The 21,358-nt window shown below is 40.9% G+C and overlaps 1 protein-coding gene across 1 annotated transcript; it reads left to right on the top strand.

Annotated features, from left to right (window-relative positions):
- LOC129111555 (integrin beta-1-like) lies at window positions 1-20,753 on the top strand. The gene is made up of 16 exons (XM_054623549.1): window positions 1-253; window positions 11,077-11,143; window positions 11,538-11,623; window positions 13,765-13,987; window positions 14,339-14,509; window positions 14,588-14,826; window positions 14,925-15,080; window positions 15,300-15,395; window positions 15,481-15,570; window positions 15,681-15,821; window positions 15,964-16,160; window positions 16,399-16,637; window positions 16,723-16,945; window positions 17,152-17,384; window positions 17,949-18,115; window positions 20,639-20,753. The coding sequence occupies exons 2-16, from the start codon at window positions 11,077-11,079 to the stop codon at window positions 20,702-20,704; spliced, it is 2,394 nt and encodes a 797-aa protein (XP_054479524.1). The 5' UTR covers window positions 1-253; the 3' UTR covers window positions 20,705-20,753.
- Window positions 20,754-21,358: the final 605 nt, after the last annotated feature.

Raw genomic sequence — 21,358 nt, 5'->3', positions numbered from 1 at the left:
GTAACGTGTTCTGGAAGGCTGGGGGACACCTCACTCCTGATCGTTTTGTTTTTTTAATACAATCTATGTTAATAAATGGTGTTTTTAGTGAACCGTTGACGCGGTGGGCGGCGGCGTAACATCCAGTTCTTTAAGAAGCGGCGCGTTCTGTTGAGTAAAACAAGGCGGACCTCGTTTCTGTTAGAAATAAAACCGTTTTTCGGGCTGATGTTACTCTAAATCATAAGGAAACGCCTTTATATCATCACACAAGGTAAGTGTTGTTATATAAACTATATTTTTTCCTCCATATTTGACCCAGTGTGCCATGTTTAAGGCTACTGAACAAATCTTAATTTGGGCTTTGTGCAGAAAGTAGGCCATTGAGCCTCTTTTCATGACCAAAGAGGGCAGTAGATAGTGATTTTCATTCCTGAATAACTTTAAACAGCATTATTGTAATCATTAAATATTTTAACCCAACATCAAAACCATCTCAAAGGTGGTTTAAAGCATACTAAAATCGTTCATCTTTATGTTTCTTTCAAGTTATGTCCCAAAAACTTCTCTTTGTGAAACTACTTTGGTATTGTTGTCGTTTTTTTGTCCAGTGTGTTATACTTTTTTTTAAAGCCCCTTAATGATAGATTTACAGACAGTTTTGGGGTTTATCTTTAACATCTAACTAAGGCAGCTTTTTAAAATTTGAAAAGCAAGCCCATCAAGTTACATTATTTATGAGAAAATAAGTAGGTTTTGGTCATAATTAATGACCAGTGCCATTTAGAAAAAACTATCATTCTCCTGGAAAAGTGAAGATCATATTTCAAAACCACCTGGTTTTCTTTAGGAATGCTGTTAAAGCACTTGAGTCCATTTGTCCGACAAGGCTTTTGTCAATTTGTCAAAAAAACATGTACGAAAGGAGCATGTTACTCCAGACGTTTAATGCTTTTTAGGGCAAAATATACATGAAGAACAAGACCACTCCCCATTGTAATCAAAAGACGCTAACATTTAAATGAAGTTAGACCGCTAAAGGATATCTTGAAACAAACCACAGCAGGACCCCAGTCTGGTCAAACTACATTATGGACTGTATATACACTGTGGTGGAGGATAAAGTGAGACCAAGACGCTTTAAAAACTGACCAGATTGGTTAACCAGAATCAACAGTCTCTTGTTCAGTCTTGCTCACAGCTCTGAATCAGGACTGTTGACTGTGCAGTATGTAAGTTGGACGAGATTGGTCTTGCCTGCCTCGTTCACTTCCTGTAAAGGAATTGCAGCCTGAGGGGGTGTTTTTTTCCTTTCTCCCTTATTAATCTCAGGGAGAGGCTTGATTTGTTGAACTAGTAATCTGTGTCCACCAAGGCCTAATTTAGCAACAACAGAATAAAACGCCATGGTTTTTTTTATTACCAGCCCGTCTTTGCTTCCAGACAGAATCATAATGACATAGCAACAGTATGTACCGAGCAGAGTAAAACAAGTATGTCTTTTATGGCGTGCAGCGTACATGCACATCACATGGATTTAGATAATACACACCAGGCCTGGTAATTGTAGACATGAAGGGAGACGAGTCTGCAGACTCCCCGTAGATCACTGAGTCACTTCCCTTAGTTACACTATTGTGGTGTTTATACATAGCGAACAGCGCTCTGCAAGGAGTGTCTGGGGCACTTTGAAGGGTCATTCAGCGTTACTCAACTCCAGGCCTTTTCCCTGGAGTTGTCAGATATGAGTCATGGATGATCTGGTCTTCCGGTGACTGCCAGGCGAATCATGCAGGAAGGGTATGTTGGTAGCGATACATGATCATGTGGTTCAAGATTTAGGCTATCCCTACATGGCTACCTCTCTCTGTGGTACAATGTTATGTTACAGCGGACTGAGAAGATGTGGCAAGAATCACAGTAAGATTGAAAAATAGATTTTTTTTTTTAAAGGTCTTTCTTAGAAGCACAGAATATTGAACAAAAAAGTACAATTTTAGGAATTAAGGATCAAACGTGAGACCAGAAAATGACAGAAATTGAAATGTCAACGTTTTTGATAATCAATGAATATGAAACTAATTTATCAAAGTGATCTATAGAGATGTTTTGAGAACATTTTTTCCTTCCTGACACCAATTTGATACCTCTCCTTGTGTATCACTCTATACCCAGTACTGATCCGATACCAGTGTGTATATTTACCTTCACCGTCCAAAACAAACAGGTTGTAGTAAAAGGTAATTGTCATATTAATTGACAGACTTTGAGAGACTAATATATCAAAATTATTGTCACATATAAATCCTCAAAATGTAATGTTGTCATCATTTCCATCCATTACAGTTATAAAGGAAGATGTTAAAATTAGCGTAGCTGTTTTAAAACACGAAAGGGGAACAAGTTATCTATTTTAAAAGGCCTTTCCAGGTCACTAAATTAATAAAGTGTTGGAACTAGAATCCAGCCTCAGTAAGTATGTGAAAGAAATCTTGACAGGAAACATTTTAAAACTTGGCGTAAAGGTTTCAACAAGTTTTTTTATAGTCATAAAACTGTCATCATACACGCTCTACACCAAACTGACAGAGTGAACTCTTAGTTCAGGTTGGAAAGAAGTGGAAAAAGCTCTCCATATTTCAGTGACGTAGTTTTTTCCCCCCCGCGACATCGTATGGAGGCAGTTAAGATGGAATGTGTTATCTCATCTCTCTGAGGGCCGATCGGGATCTCCTCCACATGACGTACGAAACCCAAACGGGTCCCGCAATTCGCTCTACAACTTATGCAAATATACATCAGACTGACTTAAATAGTTTTTAAAAATCAGTCTGCTATTTATCTACCGAGTGCACATGTATGACGATTAGATTTGTGTGATTTCTACGGGGTTTAGATGTTAAAACAAATGTTAGCATGTCAGAATATCACATCTACCTTTGCTATTGCCACATAAAGGTTATGCTAAGTAGTTTTGATAGTTTCACTATAGTTCACTTTAGACAATAGTTCACTTATTGTCTTTTTTGGGACCTTGGTAATTCAGGAGTCTGTTAATGTTAATGATTAATACACAATTGATTGATCACCTTGAAGAATTGTTTAGCCGAGAAGATCCAAACAGTGCATTGCATCCTCTTGATATACTGTTCCATTAGGTTCAAGTATTTAAAATATGGTGATTCCTTTCATGCTTGGTATCTTTCTGAGTATCTTGTAACTATCTTACTTAGTTAAAACGTTGGCCAAACATATGCATTATTGTAGGAAAAGGACAGTAAACATATCCAACAATCCCGTCGACCATTTGTTATTGTCAGCTGGATGTCCGCTGGTCAAAATGTGTCGTTTTCTGATGCTTTATCTAAGGAAACAGACTTCACTCAGTAACACTAATCTAATTTGACAGCACTTTAAAGTTCAATATCAAGCGTCATGGCAGATGTTTGCTCGATAGAGGAGATACTCCTGCATGTAGGTTTGCAGTCAGAAGCGAGGCGATCTTCCTGATCTTTCAACAGCCCGTTCGGTAGGAAAGCGGTGCCTGGGTGTGGCTTTCATTAAGGAAATGGATGCAGAGTCATGCTGAGTTGTTTGGGGGGACCCTAATGGTCTGAAAGTGGACTGTGACTTTCTGCAGCAGGTGGGGGGGCCGTCTGGCCGACCGGGTGGCAAACCGAGTTGGGAGACGGGGAGGGGTGTTCACCTTCACTCAGTTTGCGGACCACCAGATGACCCACCCAGCGTGAACAATGCTGACTTGTTTTGAACGCCACCAATCACTCTGCATGTTACTTATTATTTAATTACACCAGGATGCATTATGTGGCACACAAATTTGTGTTCGTAAAGCTGTTAGATCTCTTAAACTAGATATGGAAGTGGTCAGCTTTATAATGTGAGTGGGAGATATGCATAACATTGTTTGGACATTGTCCAGTAACAAAATGGATACAAACAGTGTAAAATGGTGAACAAAATAACAGTTATAGGAGGTGCGTATAAAAATGTGGAGCCGTCTAATTTCACAAAAAACTATTTCTAGAATGACTTCTCTGGGATTGGTGTACATAAGACACAATCTGCCTTAAAGCCATGATACATTTCAGTATTCAAGCAACAACATGCACGCTCACATTGTTCTGTGGGAGTTGGATGAATGTGCTCTTCTGTTTTTCATGAGAGAAAAAAAATTTAAGCAACCATCATGGTTAAAGATGCCCAGTGTGGTTAACCCCGAATTGAATGAAATGAGGAACCAGCGAGACACCAGGTTTTGCAAATACTTCCACTTAAATTTGTTCGATGCACAAAGACGAATCATGGGCACATGTCAAGCAGATCATGCTTATGTATTTATTTCATTAATTGAGCTCATTTCACCAACACTATCATGCATAACATTTGCACTCAAGAATGGAGCGCATTGTAAAACTTTTTTTTTTAGTGACTTCATTTCACACCTATGCCATTTTTTTTTGGTTTGTTTTTTATCTGCCAGTGTTCAGAATGGAGGAAGTGTTGCATCACTAGCAAAAAATATATAGCAGGAAACTCCTTCTGTAAACATCTGTCAGAGGTTTATTTGTAGGAAGTTGCATTTATTTCACATTTAAAAAAGATTTTAGTGTTTTAAGTGATTTCTCATTCACGTTTTTCTGTCTTTTTCACATTTATGGTCATAAAGTTCTGTAAAGAATGAAACTAATGTTCCTACCAAAGCCGAAAATGTTGGTGACAGCAGTACATACTACAATAAACTCCCACCATATGGAGGAACAGAATTACCCCCATTTGTTGAGCCGTGGTCATCCACAGCCTAAACGTGGACTTTGTTAAGGATTAGTAAACATTCACAGATGTTCCTCGCTCCACCTTCAGACGTATGTTTAAAGCCATATGAGCTGCAGGGAAAATCCACTGAGTTAACACTTTCTCTTGGAACAACATACACATATTAGCCAACAGTTAATGAGACCCCCCCCCCAACTATGTGGCTGTATTAACTTAAACAGATGTAAATACCTAATGGAGATATTGGTGCAGTGTTTCAGAAAGTGGTCTCATCAACAGGAAGTCCTTTGCACAGTGCGTTTCCCTAGTTAATGACGGTCAATAAGGCGCCGCTCCCCCGTCAATGAACAGAGGAAGGGGTAAACAAAGAGGCAGTGGTGACACATGTCTGATTCAGATCCCTCATGTTAAACTCTGAATATGACCCTGACTTGGGAAAAACCCCAAGCGCATGTCCAGCTGTTGATTATCAAACTAACTTCAGCCTGAGTGATTATGTGACTGCTTGACCTGTTTTGGTTTTACTTTCCCCAACTATTTTTTTTTCTGACATTGCGATGAGCTCATCTGATTAATCACCGTAGTGGCAATTTATATAGACAACCTGTCAAAATCTGAACATTATGACTTTTGTGTTGATAGGGATTCATTGCAGGGTTGTTGTGTGATGGCCAAACCCCACTGAAAGCATTTTTGGAAGCGTTTTGACCTCCCTCGCACAGAACACATGCACTACCATTTTATTAAATGGATCCTCCACATTGACGGGAACAATTTTATCCATGTGTACCTCCATAAACTGGCAACTAAGCGCATATGGAAATTTATATTAGGTAATATTGTGATGTCAGTTTTCTGGAAATGCAATTTTGTGCAATAAATAAAAAACAAGATAGTTATTTCTGTCTGGCTACTCCAGAGACTATTTAAAAATACAGAAATCACAATAATTAATCACATTAATCTAAAATGTTGTGAATCATCTCTCATAACTGATTATCTACGAGGTCTATTACACCCAGAGATATAAAAAGCTACCTCAGTATAAACACTGTTGAAACATGTCTGTTTCATTTCCACCTACTTTTTCTCGCCTCTGTCGGTTTATTTTTTTAGCACAACTAAATGTGTGAGCAGAGGAAGGCTTTCTGTGATTTTTACATGAGCGAGGCTCTGGTCCCTGAGGCGTACTTTCAGACTGCAGATTGAATCAAAACGCCTCTGACCTGTCTGATGCTGATGGCAGGCAGTGAACCATAACAGGGAGCCACTGCAGAGGATTGAGTTTCAGTCAGCAGCCGGTGGAAGAAATTTCTTGATAAAATATTTGTCTCGGCCTGTGAGTGACCCCCGTTGCTTGGGTTGAAAGCTGTGCTATTGTATTAGTTTATAGCAAGCAGGTAGTGTTTACATATTTAATATAGGATACTCTATAGAAAGACTGGATTTTTCATTACGTTTGGATTGTTACTATACTGACGTCTTGCCGGTGACAATACATTACACCAGTATTTTAGGAAAATATATGAATCTACAGGTTTTGAATCACTAGGAAAAGGATGTTCTCCTCCCAAGTGATTGTCTCTTATAAGGCCAAACAACAAACTACATTATATATTGCCAGATTTTAACAGCCTGACTAAAGATGGATTGTTATTTTGCCCTAACCGTTGAGTAGTGAGTGACTTATCGGTCCTGCTGAAGTCATTTTCTGGTTTCACCGACGCTGCGGAAGCCTGTTTGCAAGGGGCAATTTTTCTCAAGTTGATTACTTGGCCCCGACCTGTGCGGCTAAGTCAACTTCATCCAGGCTTGTTTTTGGGGCGATTTTTTTCCGTCACCGCTTTCTGACTGTGGTTCAGGAAGAAGACATTCCCATTCTTAATCCGGACTGCAAAGCTCCGATTGGCATGGTTGTGTTTTTTCCGACCTGTGAAACAGCCGTCAGTGACACCTGGTTTATGTCGCTGAAAAAATGTATTACAGAAGGTCATCATTTTACCCAGCAGATGTTGATTTTAAATATCTCTACCTTCTCAGACCAACTAGAGGCCTCTGGATCAGATCAAACTGTTTTATTGCATTCCATTCCATTGTTCTATATCTGGAATCTGGACATTGGAAAGGGTTCTTGTTTCAATCAATTAGAACTGGTCAAAAATGCTCATTATAATTTCCAAAAGCCTCAATTTCTGTTTTCATAATACTAGTTTTTTAATACAATTCCTATTTTTTTCTATTTAAAGACTAATCAATTAACAAACTACTTGTTTTAAATGAATGCTTCTGATAAGTTTATATCTAGACAACAGGAAGCAAAACCCTGTTTTGTATTGTTACAGTCCCCCACGTCCAGATTTGAGGAAGTCCAGTCAAAAGCACTGTCTCGGTTACTGTACTTGTGTTAGAAAAAGCTGAGCGGCTCTTGCTACTAATAACAGAGCTCGAATTATTTTTTAAAAATGGTGACGCTGACGTTTAGCATCGCGAAACACAAAGTATGTGCCGTCTCTGTCCTCTCCAGCCTGACCATACAAAGTCATGATTCAACACGCTGTGCTCCTGTTACTCTAAATATTAGGCTCTCAGGGCCGTCATCACGACTACTCATAGTCCGCCGGTTCTGCTTTGCGATGGAGACAGAGATAGCCGTTAAAAAAAAAAAAAAAAAAAAAAGAATCATGCGTTTGTCAAAGTTAGTCAACTGATTTTCTCAACTGATAAGTGGGACAGACAAAGTTGGTAGAATCATTAGCATCACTTTCCACTTAAAATATGTTGTCTTGCATTGGAGGAAATGTGTGTGGGCTTTTGCTAGAATCTTTAATGCCAGCTGGCCTCCTTCTCTCATGTTTCACAGTTATGAGGAGCAGTTTAACCACAGTCTGTTATGGGTTAGGGCCTCATCGGTCTGTGTCTGCCAGAAGTCACTATCACCTCTTATCAGCGGTGACGTTAGCTTTTGCAGCGCTGTCTTTTAATTTTCCCCCATTTTTAGGTCAAACAATAATTCAGCTGTCACTTGCTTCGATGCTTTGATTCTGAAAAAGGTAGTGACACTCTTCATGAAAGCCACTGGTCTTGGTAATAAGTTGAATTATCTCAAATGTATTCCTAAATAAGCTATGGCAATAACAAAAGAGCAAGATGTAAGTAAAGAAAAGCAGATAGATTGAAAAAGATGCGTGTAGGGTAGATGTTAAAGTAAACCTGTGTCCAAAGATTGTTACCAGAAATGCCATTTCCTCCCTAATGCCATTATTGTGGCACAGAGGCATTGGAGACCCTGAATGCCTCCCAAATCTGTCAGCTCTCTGTAATTTGCAGCTCTGTGCAGGACGAGTCCCAGAGTGGTAAACAAAGCTGAACTTCAGGAATGTTGGGGAGGAGCCCTAATGGTGTAGAAAGTCTTAGCAGTTGGTGGTGGCTTGAAATTTATTAGGCATCTCGCTGGGTATGTTTGAATGTTTTTTGTCAGTCTTGCCACAAGTTGTTCTTTTGGTAAGAGTTTAAGTATGTTTTAAAAGGGAGAGTTATCAACAGAAAATAGTTTCCATCTCATTCTCCTGGCCAGATGTTTAAAGGCACTCTAAATTCTAATATAAATCACATTTGGCTCAACTGTTTCTGTCAGATGTTAAACTTCTTGTATCTCCTAATATTATATATATATTATATTAGTAGTTCGACGAAAAGTTTTCCCCCAAAAAAGTGAATTAACGAGATACCTCAAGATGCTGCACGGAGTGCGGTTGTTGCTGCTGCTACTCAGCCTGGCCCTCAAACAGTGCTAGCTATCGAGTACAGGGTAAATACAGGTAGGAGTCTAAGGTAGCAGTTGCATGTCCGCTATATTTACTTTAAAAAGTCAGCGAATGAGACAGCAAGCTTGTCCAGAGTGAGGTGCCTGCGTGAAGTTGAAGAATTAATAACAATACTATCTATATCACTTAAAGACGTGATTTATCTGCCAATGTTTAAAAACCGAAACAAAGTACACATGTATTCAACCAAACAAGCGTGACATGCATTGCTTCCATGAAATCGAGCTCTCAAGTAGATGCGGTTTATTGTTAATTCAGATTAAAAAAAACTCCTTGATTCCAAAAACAAGGCAAAAATATGTTTTACCTCAAGTGAATGCATTTCGCTTCCGTTCTCCAAATCTTGTCCAATCATGTCCAAAGACTTGTTTTTCTCCCCCCACAGCAGAATGATAACAATCAGTAAAGCACTGAAAGGAAACCTACATCTAAGTTGGCCATTAAGCTGAATTTAACAGGATGTGGGTTTTTTGCAGATGCCTGTACCCTCTGACCCACTGCACTGCAGAGAAACCCCCCTTCACTGTGCCTCTACTGAAGAGTGTACAGCTGCACGTTTAACATCTACATCATTAATAGTTAACTTTAAAATGACCTTTTTTTCTTTTGTAGTGGGAAAATGTAAATAAACTGACAATTGGCTTATTAGCTTAAACTATTTTTGGGACACAGTTGTTGACTTAGCCTCTGTCTACACTGCTGCAGTGGGGCAAGTACACATAACGTTTGAGGCTTGGGAAGACAGTCCAGGAAGTGTGTCACTGGAGTTGTGGGGAATGGCAGAGATTCAGGAAGAGGCATGAACTAGCCTGACCAAACATGGGAACACAAGCACACTTGAACACACCTTTTTTTTCTCTGTTTTTTTTGCCATGTGGTGACCTTGGCTTACATTTTCTTTTCTCTCCAAAACTTGTTTATTAAAATATTAACCCGCCACCGAAGCTTTTTCCATGTTGCCGTCACTAAAACAGTCTTTAACCACCTCTGTTTTTTTTGGGGGGGGGTTGTGGCTGGCTGGTTAATGCTCAGCAGCTCAGCTCAGTGTGGTGGAGAGTCATTTTAGGACTTCTCAGTGAACCACAGTTATTTCTCTGCAGTTGCGTTCAGTGGCAGCTTTTAAATGTCGGACGCTGCTCTGTTTTTGTCATCACTAGTCTGCTTTACGGATCACTGTGGTTGATACTGAACTCCTCACGTGTAGATGTGACCGTTCTCTCCGTTACGCCAATTGTTTATTAGTCTCTCCTTCTGTCTCTTTCTCTCTAATGCCGAATCTTAAAATCACATTACTATCCCTATTTTCATAACTATAATTCTACTGTAATAATTGCTGCTGTTATTATAAGTAGTCTTATTATATGAATCATTTATGTCATATACATTGAATGTGTTGTATCTCTGTTATGCTGCTCATTCTGGTCACATGACATCTATTGCATTCTGTCCATCCTGGAGAAGGATCCCTCCTCTGTCGTTCTCCCAGAGGTTTCTTCCTTTTTTCTCCCTGTTAAAGGGGTTTTTGGGGGGAGTTTTTCCTGTGAATGGACAGAGGATGAGGGAAGGACAGAGGATGTGAAGGACAGAGTGTGAGGGAGGACAGAGGATGTGAGGGTCTAAGGACAGAGGATGTCTCATGTGCACAGATTGTAAAGCCCTCTGAGGCAAATTTGTAATTTGTGATTCTGGGCTATACAAAATAAACTGAATTGAATTGAATTAAATTCCCTGTCAGGAGGCCTTTTCATGCCTTTAGAGGCAATTTAACAGCATCAAAGTTTCTTTCCAAAGCAGTCAGAAAGCAAATGTGTAGTGTGGTAGTTTCATGGAAGTGCTGATTAACTCGCAGCACACCCGAGTGTGGGCAAAATTGTTCCCTTCCATATTTGGATTCGGCAAAATGAGAGTTGCTCCTCCCACCATTCACCTCCATGTCAGGATACAGTCTTTACAGCACACAGCATGAAAGGTGTTGTTTACTTAAATGTTTTCATCCTGGTGCTGTCATTAAAGTTTAACCTATGTTTTTAAGAAATATACGTCCATGAGAACCTTTTCAAAGGGGTGGGCTGCTGTGTGAAGGCTACACTTGGTAGAGAAATAGTTTCTTTAAAGGTTTACTAACTTACATGTAGGCGAACTGTATAACAAAGGGATCAGGTGGCAAAAAAACACATTGTTCTTATGCGGGCTCACAACGTAGCTGTGAATTCTCACATTTAACCTCCTCAACCACAACGAAGCACATATGCCTGTTACTCACACACACACACACACACACACACACACACACACACACACACACACACACACACACACACACACACACACACACACACACACACACACACACACACACACACACACACACACACAACCCCTTATTGTTAGTTTCCAATGACACCAGTAACAAAGCTATTTCTTTCATGTTGTTTTTTTAACATTGCAACACTGACTTTTTGCATTTGTCTTGTTACAGATGGATCTGTGGTTACTTTTTATAGCGACGCTGTCAGCGGTCCTCTGTGGCAGCCGGGCACAGCAAGGTAAGAACAAGAAAATGCTTATCTTAGCTGTTAAGTATGAGCTAAATATTTTAGCGTAGGAGGTTTCACTTGACAGTCACAATATTGCCCTTTCTTAGTTTCTTAAGCACAATGCAATACTTTCATCCACTTCACTCTTCATCATTCATGATTTTATAAACTGTGGGTCCAGTAGGCTGCAGGGAGTTCTTCTTTTACTTTTTTTTTTTACAAGGTGAAGTCATTACTTGGTTAGATGCCTGGAGCTTCTCTCAGCATGACTCAGTCTTCCGAACTGGGAAGAGGTTGTGTCCTTCAGCCCAAAAAAACCGATGAAGATGTTTTGAGTTAGTGAACGAATGGAAATGTGGTTTTGTCATCTTGGCTTGAAGGAACTTGTGCTGTCTCTTTTCAGAGGGGAGCATATGCATCAAGGCCAACGCGCAGTCGTGTGGGGAATGCATCCAGGTCGCCGAGACGTGTGGATGGTGCGCTGATGAAGTGAGTTGAATCAGGAAAAGCTGACACCAAAGTGTTTTTATCATATGAATGAAAATGTATCTAGAAGATTTCCTAAACTGTGACACGTTCAGAGTTTTGTGGTTTGTGTTGCTTAATGGTTGAATTTCACAAAAACAGCCCACAAACACAGCAGGGAGTCATCATCTTGTGTTTTAAATAATAACAATCTCTGACAGATATAAAAGATACATTTTAAATGTCACCGTTGACAATTCATTTCAACATTTTTATAGTCATAGTTAGAGCTATTAAACAAACAAATACCATCCAAAAATATGATGATTCAAAATATCACAACAATGTTTTTGAACCTGACAATATTTTTCCTTGTTTCCTCAAATTCAATTTGTCTTCTTTACTGTTTATACAAATAAATACATCTATAGATATACATGCAGATAAGCTGTACTTGGCTTATAAGTAAATGCACAGACAAATTCAGATTAGTACTGGAGACTTAAGAGATTCATGGAACTTGCTCTCTCTTGCCGTTTGACCACGTTAACCACAACTTCTCCATTAATTGTAAACATGAGTGCTGCTGCTTCTTGTCTCACGGTGGAAACTATGGCTGTACAATCCTCTTTAAATAGATGTTCTCTGTAACCAAGGCAAGGAACAGACATCAGTATAGGAAAATACTGATTTACTGGACCTGGAGGTTAATATGAAATGTATCTGTGTTGACTACAAAGAGCAGGGCAAACAGATGACAAATGTTAGAATTATATGTCATGCTGTTCAACAAATGTTTGGGAAGTATTTTTATCTACACAAAGATAAAGTCAAACAGCATTTTTATTCATATTGTGATATGAAAGTACGAGACCCTGCTCTGTTATGATTACTTCAAACACAGTCATCAATTTGAGAAACAGAAAAGTCATCCAGAAATAGGAGCTTTGTAATCCAGTTTTTATGCAGCAATCTATCACAATTTGTCGACACACATTTCTGAGGTTACTTGACTGTTCATGGGTGAAATATGAAGAGAAGGTTGTCGTATCCACATTACAAATGATTTACAATCTCCAAATGTCGTGATTACTTGAAAGCAGCAGTAATCAACCCCATATACCATCAAACAATTGATGTATTTATCCAAAATGGGGAGATTTGATTGGTCAACTTAGCCCTGTGAGTCATACTTACTCTGGAAACTAAACTGCTCACCAGGGTTAGTCTTTGGTGAATAAGAGAATAACATGTCTCTGGATTGCGTATTTCTTTCAGTTTGGCACATTTTGAGAGCTGAATTCCTGTTAAATCTTGCCTGTATGTCTCTGTCAGACGGCGGAATGTTTCCCTTCCTGGGGTTGTGAAATCAAAACTTGATGGCAGCTTTCAAGACAGTAGTGTTTGGTTTCCTATCTGAAGTCCTGACATACTTATTTGGTTCTTCTCAAAGTCAGAGGGCTTTTTTTTATGCTTGAAATCAACCCCAAAGTTACAAAGGAATCCCATCACTAATGTACAACTCTTCATAAACAAACTTCTTATTTTGTGCATTTTCACTGCATGATCTAAAAACCACGAACGCTGTGTTCGCTGCCCACTGCAGATGTTGTTTGGAAAGAATTAGGTCAAAGCACTATTTTTTTGTTTTAAGTTCTCCTCCGCTCGGCCTTGTGGGATATCATGTGCATCCAATCTACTGTATATTCTTATCCAGACTCCCCCACTCATCTGTTTCTCCTCGTCTCCTGCTGCTGAAGAACAATGGCCCCCAAAAAAACGAGAGTTAAAGTAAAATGGATCGATTCCAGAGGCCTCTTTGGTTGAAATACTTGTAGCATTTGTACCGAAAATAATAACACGAAAGCAGGACAAATCGTTACCTCAGGTATCGACATCAATTTCTTTTGTCCGTCAAAATCCTCACTCTAAAGGTCTGTGAACATAATAACTAAAGGGACATATTAAGATTTTATGTAAAGTTCCTGTAACAGTACGTATTGTGTGACTGTACTAGTTGTCAACATGTTCTTTGTACAAGATTCTTTGTAATAACATCTTCTTTTCTGCTATGTCACAGATTGAAACTACTCTGTAGAACAATAGTAAAGGAATTGAGTCAAATAAGAAAGAATCATACTAAAACCTCTTATGTTACTTCGCAGAAATTCCTCACTGTGGGCGAGTCCAAGTCGGCTCGCTGTGACGATCTGGAGTCCCTGAAGAAGAGGAATTGTGCCGTGACCAAAATTGAGAACCCACGCGGAAGCATTACAGTCGACAAGAACAAGACGGTCACCAACCGCAACAAGGACACGGCCGAGAAACTGAAGGCTGAGGAGATCACCCAGATCCAGCCCCAGAAACTCACCCTGACACTCCGATCTGGTGAATATTCAACTCCTGTCGGCAAATCTTTGAATGTGTTGCCAGAGAAGGTTGGAACCAAGTGTTTTGTCAGCCTTTGGTATCGGGGTAAACCAGTGTTTTCAATCAGCTCTGGAGCAAAGTTAAAGTCTTTATGTTTGTTTGAAATGTGTTTTTAGAAAAGACCAAAAATACAACATAGACAAAAAGTATGATTTCTTTTTCTGCCTTTTTAAAATCAACTTCATGCCTGCTCCTTCAAAATGATTAGTAAACAGATTCATATTAATTCAAGAAACATGTTATGTACTGTTTTTTGCTGTTGTCACAATCTCTGGAATTCCACTAAAAACGATCAATTTCTTCCATCAGGTGAGCCTCAGACTTTTAAGCTGAAATTCAAGCGTGCTGAGGACTACCCCATTGACCTCTATTACCTTATGGACCTCTCCTACTCCATGAAAGACGATCTGGAAAACGTCAAGAACCTCGGCACCGACCTCATGAAGGAAATGCAGAAGATTACCTCAGATTTCCGGATTGGTAAGAAAAAAACTAAATAACAATCAGCAGAAAATCTGTAGTGTTACTTGTATGAGTAAAAACATGGTTTTTTTTTAGGTTTCGGCTCCTTCGTGGAGAAGACGGTCATGCCTTACATCAGCACCACGCCAGCCAGGCTCCTCAACCCCTGCACGGGGAGCCTGAACTGCACCAGCCCCTTCAGCTACAAGAACGTCCTGAAGCTGACGGACAAGGGAAGCGAGTTCAACACCCTGGTCAGTGAGCAGCAGATCTCAGGGAACCTGGACTCTCCGGAGGGGGGCTTCGATGCCATCATGCAGGTGGCGGTCTGTGAGGTAAGAATGAGCTGTTATTGCATTCTATATATATATATCTTTAACGTAAACGTGTAAAATATTAATGAAGAGACTCCGTTTGCGTTCGTCTTTTCCAGGACCAAATCGGCTGGAGGAACGTGACTCGTCTGCTGGTGTTCTCCACCGATGCCGGCTTCCACTTCGCCGGAGACGGCAAACTGGGCGGCATCGTCCTTCCCAACGATGGCAAATGCCACCTGGAGAACAACATGTACACCATGAGCCACTACTATGTATGTAGTTTATCATTTAGTCGTTTATGCATGATGTATTTAGGGAGAGTTGACCGGGCATGTTTTTAGCTGTAACTTTCTCAATTTCTTATTGATGTTAGGAGATTTCTTCTTTCCAGACAGTTCTTTTTCACACAGTGTGGGATTTGAAATGGTAGCTGAATTCTGCTTTTATTAATAATAATAATAATGTGTGTTTGTTGATTATTCCTTTGATAGGACTATCCCTCCATCGCACATTTGGTTCAGAAACTGAGCGATCACAACATCCAGACCATCTTTGCTGTCACTGAGGAATTTCAGCCTGTTTACAAGGTAAACTTGATAATTTGAAAGTAAGATGCAGATTTAACATTTGTTTGCTTGGTTATTACCTTTTTAACTCTTGTGTCTCTTCCAGGAGTTGAAAAATCTCATTCCTAAATCAGCCGTTGGCACGCTTTCCTCCAACTCCAGCAACGTCATCAAACTCATTATTGATGCTTACAACGTGAGTCAAACTGCACCGTCTTAACATCCCGTCTGAATATCCCCGTCTTTAAGAGATTACTTGATTTTTGTTGTGGTGTTACATATATTTCCCTCTTTGTTTTTGGACAGTCTTTGTCATCTGAGGTCATTCTGGAAAACGGCAGGCTGCCAGAGGGAGTCTCCATCACCTACAAGTCCATCTGTAAGAACGGTGTGGAGGGAACGGGGGAGAACGGCAGGAAGTGCTCCAACATCTCCATCGGAGACGAGGTAGATGTGATTTCTTTTTGCCAACACAACACAAGTGGTGCATGTGCTAAATCCCGTGCAGCAGCCTGAAATGGAACAATGGGCCTCAAGGTTTCCTCCTAATAGATGTAATGACCCTATCAACCTTCCTCTGGCTTCCCAGGTGTTCTTCCACATTTCCATTGGGACCCAGAAGTGTCCATCGCACGGCAAGCCTGAGGTCATTAAGATCAAACCCCTGGGCTTCACCGAGGAGGTGGAGGTCGTCCTGAACTTCATCTGCGACTGTCAGTGCGCCGCTGAAGGAGAGCCCAACAGCCAGCAATGCCACAACGGGACCTTTGAGTGCGGATCCTGCAAGTAAGTATTCAGCCAAAAAACAGCCACCCCTGATTTAACCACAAATGTATCTATTTAAGCAGAAAGAGGAACTACTTATGAGAATACCAGGTGATGTGATAAACGGAATGAAAAGCTGCTTCTTTTACTTTCTGAATCCAAATGACTGCTTAGGTTTCACACCAGTGCTCTTTACTTGAAGGACTTGTTCCCCAAACATAGTTGAACTTTATTCTGATCATAATGTCCCCTGTGTCAGGTGTAACGAGGGACGTATCGGGCGTCTTTGCGAGTGTAGCAGAGACGAGGTGCGGACGGAGGACCTGGATGCCAACTGCCGAAAAGACAACGGTACGGACATCTGCAGCAACACCGGCGACTGTGTGTGCGGCACCTGCGAATGCAAGAAGCGTGAGAATCCCACAGAGATCTACAGCGGCAAGTTCTGCGAGTGCGACAACTTCAACTGTGACCGCTCCAACAACAAGCTCTGCGGAGGTGAGGACTGTAGAGTGACTTGAAAGACTGAGACACCTGTTGTCTTGTAAACTCTAGTAGTAACCGTTTTTCGGTGCTTTACCAGGACACGGCCGCTGTGAGTGCAGGAAGTGCATCTGCGACGCCAACTACACAGGCAGCGCCTGCGACTGCTCCCTGGAGACCGCCACCTGCCTCGCCAAGAACGGGCAGATCTGCAACGGCCGCGGTAATTGTGAATGTGGGATCTGCAAATGCACCGACCCCAAATTCCAGGGTCCAACCTGCGAGATCTGCCCCACCTGCCCCGGCGTCTGCGCTGAGCACAAGTGAGATGAAAATATAATTGAAAACATCATGAAAAATCCATATAATTCAACAGGCTTCATTTTCAGTATCATGACTTCAGAAATATTCCTCAGTTTTCATCCACATGTAGTTTGCTTAGATTAGTAACTAGTCACTGCTCATTGGTTAGAATGTGAGGTTTCTTTAAGCCGTGAGCTCACCCCTCTTATCGCCTACGTCTTCACAGAGATTGTGTGCAGTGCCGAGCGTTCGAGTCCGGCGAGAAGAAGGACACGTGTGAGCTACAATGCAGCTCTTTCCAGCTGATCAAGGTGAAGGATCGCGACAAGCTGCCCCAGCCGACCGACCAGAGCTTCCCGCTGACCCACTGCAAAGAGCGAGACGCCAACGACTGCTGGTTCTACTACACCTACGCCGTCAGGAACGACACCAAGGAGGTGTACGTGGTGGAGACGCTGGGTATGATTGGACCACTACATTATGTTATAACGGCGTCAACATTCTCTGATATGTATATCTGCTTTGCAAATGTGTTATGAAGAAAGAAATGCATGAAAAACAATTGTTAGCCTTCAAGGATACACACAATACATTTAGCTAAAAAATAAATGTAATCAGAAATGTGTTTGTTTTCAAGAAAACTACACTCCTTAGAATTTACTTGAGATTCTTAATATATGATCAGTATACGTAGTGGTTGTGGTAGTCCAAATGATATTGGTAAGATACATTTTTCTAATTAGTTTTAAAGCCAGCCATACTGCCGGGTCTTTTTTGTTTTTGCTTATGAAAACATATGTGGCCTTTTTTGGATAAATGCCTGTTTTCTGGTGAGAAAGAAAAGGGAATCAAATCATCAAAAGGATACTTTTAAAACATTCCTGGTATTTAGTTCAAAATTACAGTCTGTGACACATTCATTGTTGGTTCCCCTCCACATGGTTATTCTATTTCATTGAAAGAGTAACTAACAATAAACTGTATTTATTTCATTTGCTTTTCTCTGTGTTCTCTCTGTTTCAGAGTGCCCGGCAGGACCCGACATCATCCCCATCGTGGCAGGCGTGGTGGCCGGCATCGTGCTGATCGGCCTCGCCCTGCTGCTCATCTGGAAGCTGCTCATGATCATCCACGACCGCCGAGAGTTCGCCAAGTTCGAGAAGGAGAAGATGAACGCCAAGTGGGACACGGTGAGTCGGTCGCACCAGAGCCCCCTGCCGAGGGGAACGTCACCTTTTTACCCTTTCCTGCATTTAAAATAACGATCACCTGAAGCCTTCCAGCTAGTGTTATTCCAACTGTTCCTTAATTGATGTTTGAAATGCAACAATGAAAATGAAATCTACAAGCATCAAACGCCAAGAAAACTGAGCACCACATTGTGGGTTTCTCCTGAGCATTCATGGATGTGAGATGTCAGCTCTGTAGTCACAGACATGAAGAAATATGCAGGGAAATGTCCAAAAGGGGAGGAGTCAGAGAAGAGATTTAAACCAGACAGAGTAAGGTAGATTCAGAGAGGATCTCCAGCTCTGCGGGCGTCACTCTGCCCTTGATCAGCCTCAGCTCTGTGCAGTTTTGTTTAGTCTGTCCCGTCTGAGGGAGCGGCCCTCCTCTCTGCTGACGGTGCTGCCTCTCGCTGTCCACACGGCACAACTGCATGACCATAAAAGGCGACGAAGTGCAGAAAGAGGAGGACTGCCGGGTGACCGTCGATGGAGGGCTTTGCTTCTGTGTGGTAGTCACAGCAGCGGCGTTTATGGCCCGATGGGAGGGGAACAGACATTCATCACAGACTGTGTTTGTGGGGGAAATGTACTGCAAAAAGAATCTGGTACTTTACCACTAAAGTAGAGGAAAGTAGAGCAGTTGGGAAGTTGATTTCTGTAAAGATGTGCTCAGGGCTTTTAGTTTTAGCAAAGGTTATTTATATCTTAATGTATAGTTTATCCCCAGAGATGCTTTTGTTGTTTTTGGAAAAACCTGAAATAACACTAAAGGAAAATTTTAAATAAAGATATGCTTCTGAAATGTTACAGGAAAGAAGAAATGACTGACTACTACAACACAAAAGGAATCTGATTTTCAATTTTAGGATCCAATGCTTGCGGTTACAGAAGAAACATCTTTTTTAGTGTTTAGAGGTAGAAAAAAAGAAAAATAACAGCTAATGAGTTGGTCTTAGAGATGACTTTCTGCTCTGTGCTGAACATTTTCTTTTATACTTTTATGTCTCTCCTTTTACATTACTGTTTCCTGTGTCTCTTCACTTCTTTTTTCCTCTGTTTTCCCCCTTTCCATTTCCCCCTTTTCCTTCTCCATGTTAGCAAGGGAACCCCATTTACAAGAGTCCTATTAACCAGTTCCAGAATCCCAGCTATGGGAATAAAGGAGCCTCTCTTTAGGTCGGAGTTTGTATCGCCGGTTGGCTTATTTGTGCAGAGTGCGGCTTTACGAGTTAACTGGCTCTTTATGTAGGGCTGCAGTGAAGTGAACGTTTTGGTGACTGCATGTTGTGAAAGGAGCATGCTTAACCACAGGGGGCAAGTCTTTGTTACTAAAGTTGGTGTGAAGTGTTCTGCTTTTTCCTTTTGATTTTAGTGAATTAAAAATTGTTAACAAACATGCACTTTTATTCATAAATTATAGTTCAGTATCAAATCTGAGGAATTGGTAGTGTAAGAGTAAGAATGCATGGTTAAATGTGATCTGCACAGAGACTGTGCATAAGAAGTGGACGTAGTCACTGTGACGTCACCCATTGGTTCATAGACTGCCGTTTTGAAGCCTCTATCGTGGCATTTCAGCTGTCGCCATCTTGGTTTTTGTGAGGGTGGAGCCTAAGTGCAACCGAACGCTGAAGTAGACATTTTTACACGGCCAAAATATGACAATTGACTTTCAAGAACTGAAAACACACTTCAAAAGGGTTATTAGACAAAAACACGGACAACTCCCAGGTTGCATCCTGTCAATCACAAGGTAGCCCCGCCCTAAAGCATAACCTGCTGTATCTAAAATGTACTCTAAATAGGACCATGATTTAGAGTACATTTGGGATAAAAATGACGTCCTGTTGTATTGAAGAATACTTGAAATCGATAGAGACCATAAACCGTAAATAACTCAAGTGAGAAGTAGGGTCATTTTCTCATAGACTTCCATACAACCAGAGGCGTCGCCCCCTGCTGGTCATTCGAAAGTATGCAGGTTGAAAGCACGTCTGCATGGACTTCACTTTTATGACCAGGAGGTTGCCGTCTGGTTCTTCACCAACATATTTGACTTCAGTGTCACCACCAGGGGGCATGTGCACTTGCAGAGGGCAGATTGTTTAAATCCTGTGTGTGGATTGTAGTACTGAAAGAATTAGAAATAGACAGAGTGTCAGTCTGACACTTGACAGTCGACTGCAGCTGTCAGACTTAAACTGCTAAAACCACGGCAACGGTGTCAAACTGTCCACAGCCGAACCACATTTAATCTAACATATTTAACCAGATGGCGATGTGGTCACATACTTTGTTGCTGCTGTATCTCGTGTGCTATGTTACTGTGAAACTTAATCTTGAAATGCTGAGCTTGAAACCGTGTTATTGGGACATGCAAAAATGTAAGGTTTGACGTGTGCCGTGACAAATCTATTAACCTGACTACTTAGTTCAAGTTCACAACTGTTGTACTCACTCTCGTTGTTCTTCTCTGTTCCTCAGGGGGAGAATCCGATCTACAAAAGTGCCGTAACAACCGTCGTCAATCCAAAGTACGAGGGCAAATGATGGAGCTTCGCCCTCCTTGTGACAACACTGTATGGAAAAGAATCTGGGCTGGGGGGGTTGAAGGGTGGGGCGGGTTTTTATAATGCTCTCACTGTTTGTTTGTTTTATTTTTGTTTGTTGTAGTCACCAAATAATAGCAATGCATTTTGCCACTATTTCAGTTTTGTTTTACTAACTTGTTTTTTTTTTTAATTTTCTATGCATTTTCTGAATTTTTGTACAGTCTGTATAAATGTGGGGTTTTTCAATTTTTTTTAATGTTTTTTTTGCCTTTTGCGGAACCGATTTTGTAGTTTTCCCGCCACGGGACTGGCAAAGTAACTTTATATAGAACCATCAAGCCATCAGTGTTTTGTTTGAGGATGAATTGGATGTTGATAACGGGCAACAAATGAAGGGTTCCTTTCCAAATAATTACGATTACAGTGTTGAGTAGGTGGCAATCTGAATAGTCAACGTTTGTAAAACACAGTTCATCAAAATTTTAATTGTGTTTGTCATTTTAAATGTCTCTTTGGACTGAAACTCTTCAAATGTAGCGCCAGTTGGTCGTGCGAGGTAGCAATGAAATGTGTACAGTTTGCTTTGGTTTCTGTGTTAAGCCATATATGTATTCACAGAACAGGGATTGAAGGCGTTGGTGTGTCTTTTCTG

This window comes from Anoplopoma fimbria, chromosome 3 (assembly GCF_027596085.1).
Source record: "Anoplopoma fimbria isolate UVic2021 breed Golden Eagle Sablefish chromosome 3, Afim_UVic_2022, whole genome shotgun sequence".
Lineage (NCBI taxonomy): Eukaryota > Metazoa > Chordata > Actinopteri > Perciformes > Anoplopomatidae > Anoplopoma > Anoplopoma fimbria.
The sequence above is the reverse complement of the archived record's forward strand: the minus strand, read 5'-3'. Positions and strand labels throughout refer to the sequence as shown.

Excerpts from the sequence above, each read along its gene's own strand:
- LOC129111555 (XM_054623549.1), top strand. The coding sequence starts at position 11,077 with ATGGATCTGTGGTTACTTTTTATAGCGACGCTGTCAGCGGTCCTCTGT. Across the intron at positions 15,081-15,299 it reads ACACCATGAGCCACTACTAT|GACTATCCCTCCATCGCACA; the intron begins GTATGTAGTTTA and ends TTCCTTTGATAG. Across the intron at positions 17,385-17,948 it reads GTACGTGGTGGAGACGCTGG|AGTGCCCGGCAGGACCCGAC; the intron begins GTATGATTGGAC and ends TCTCTGTTTCAG.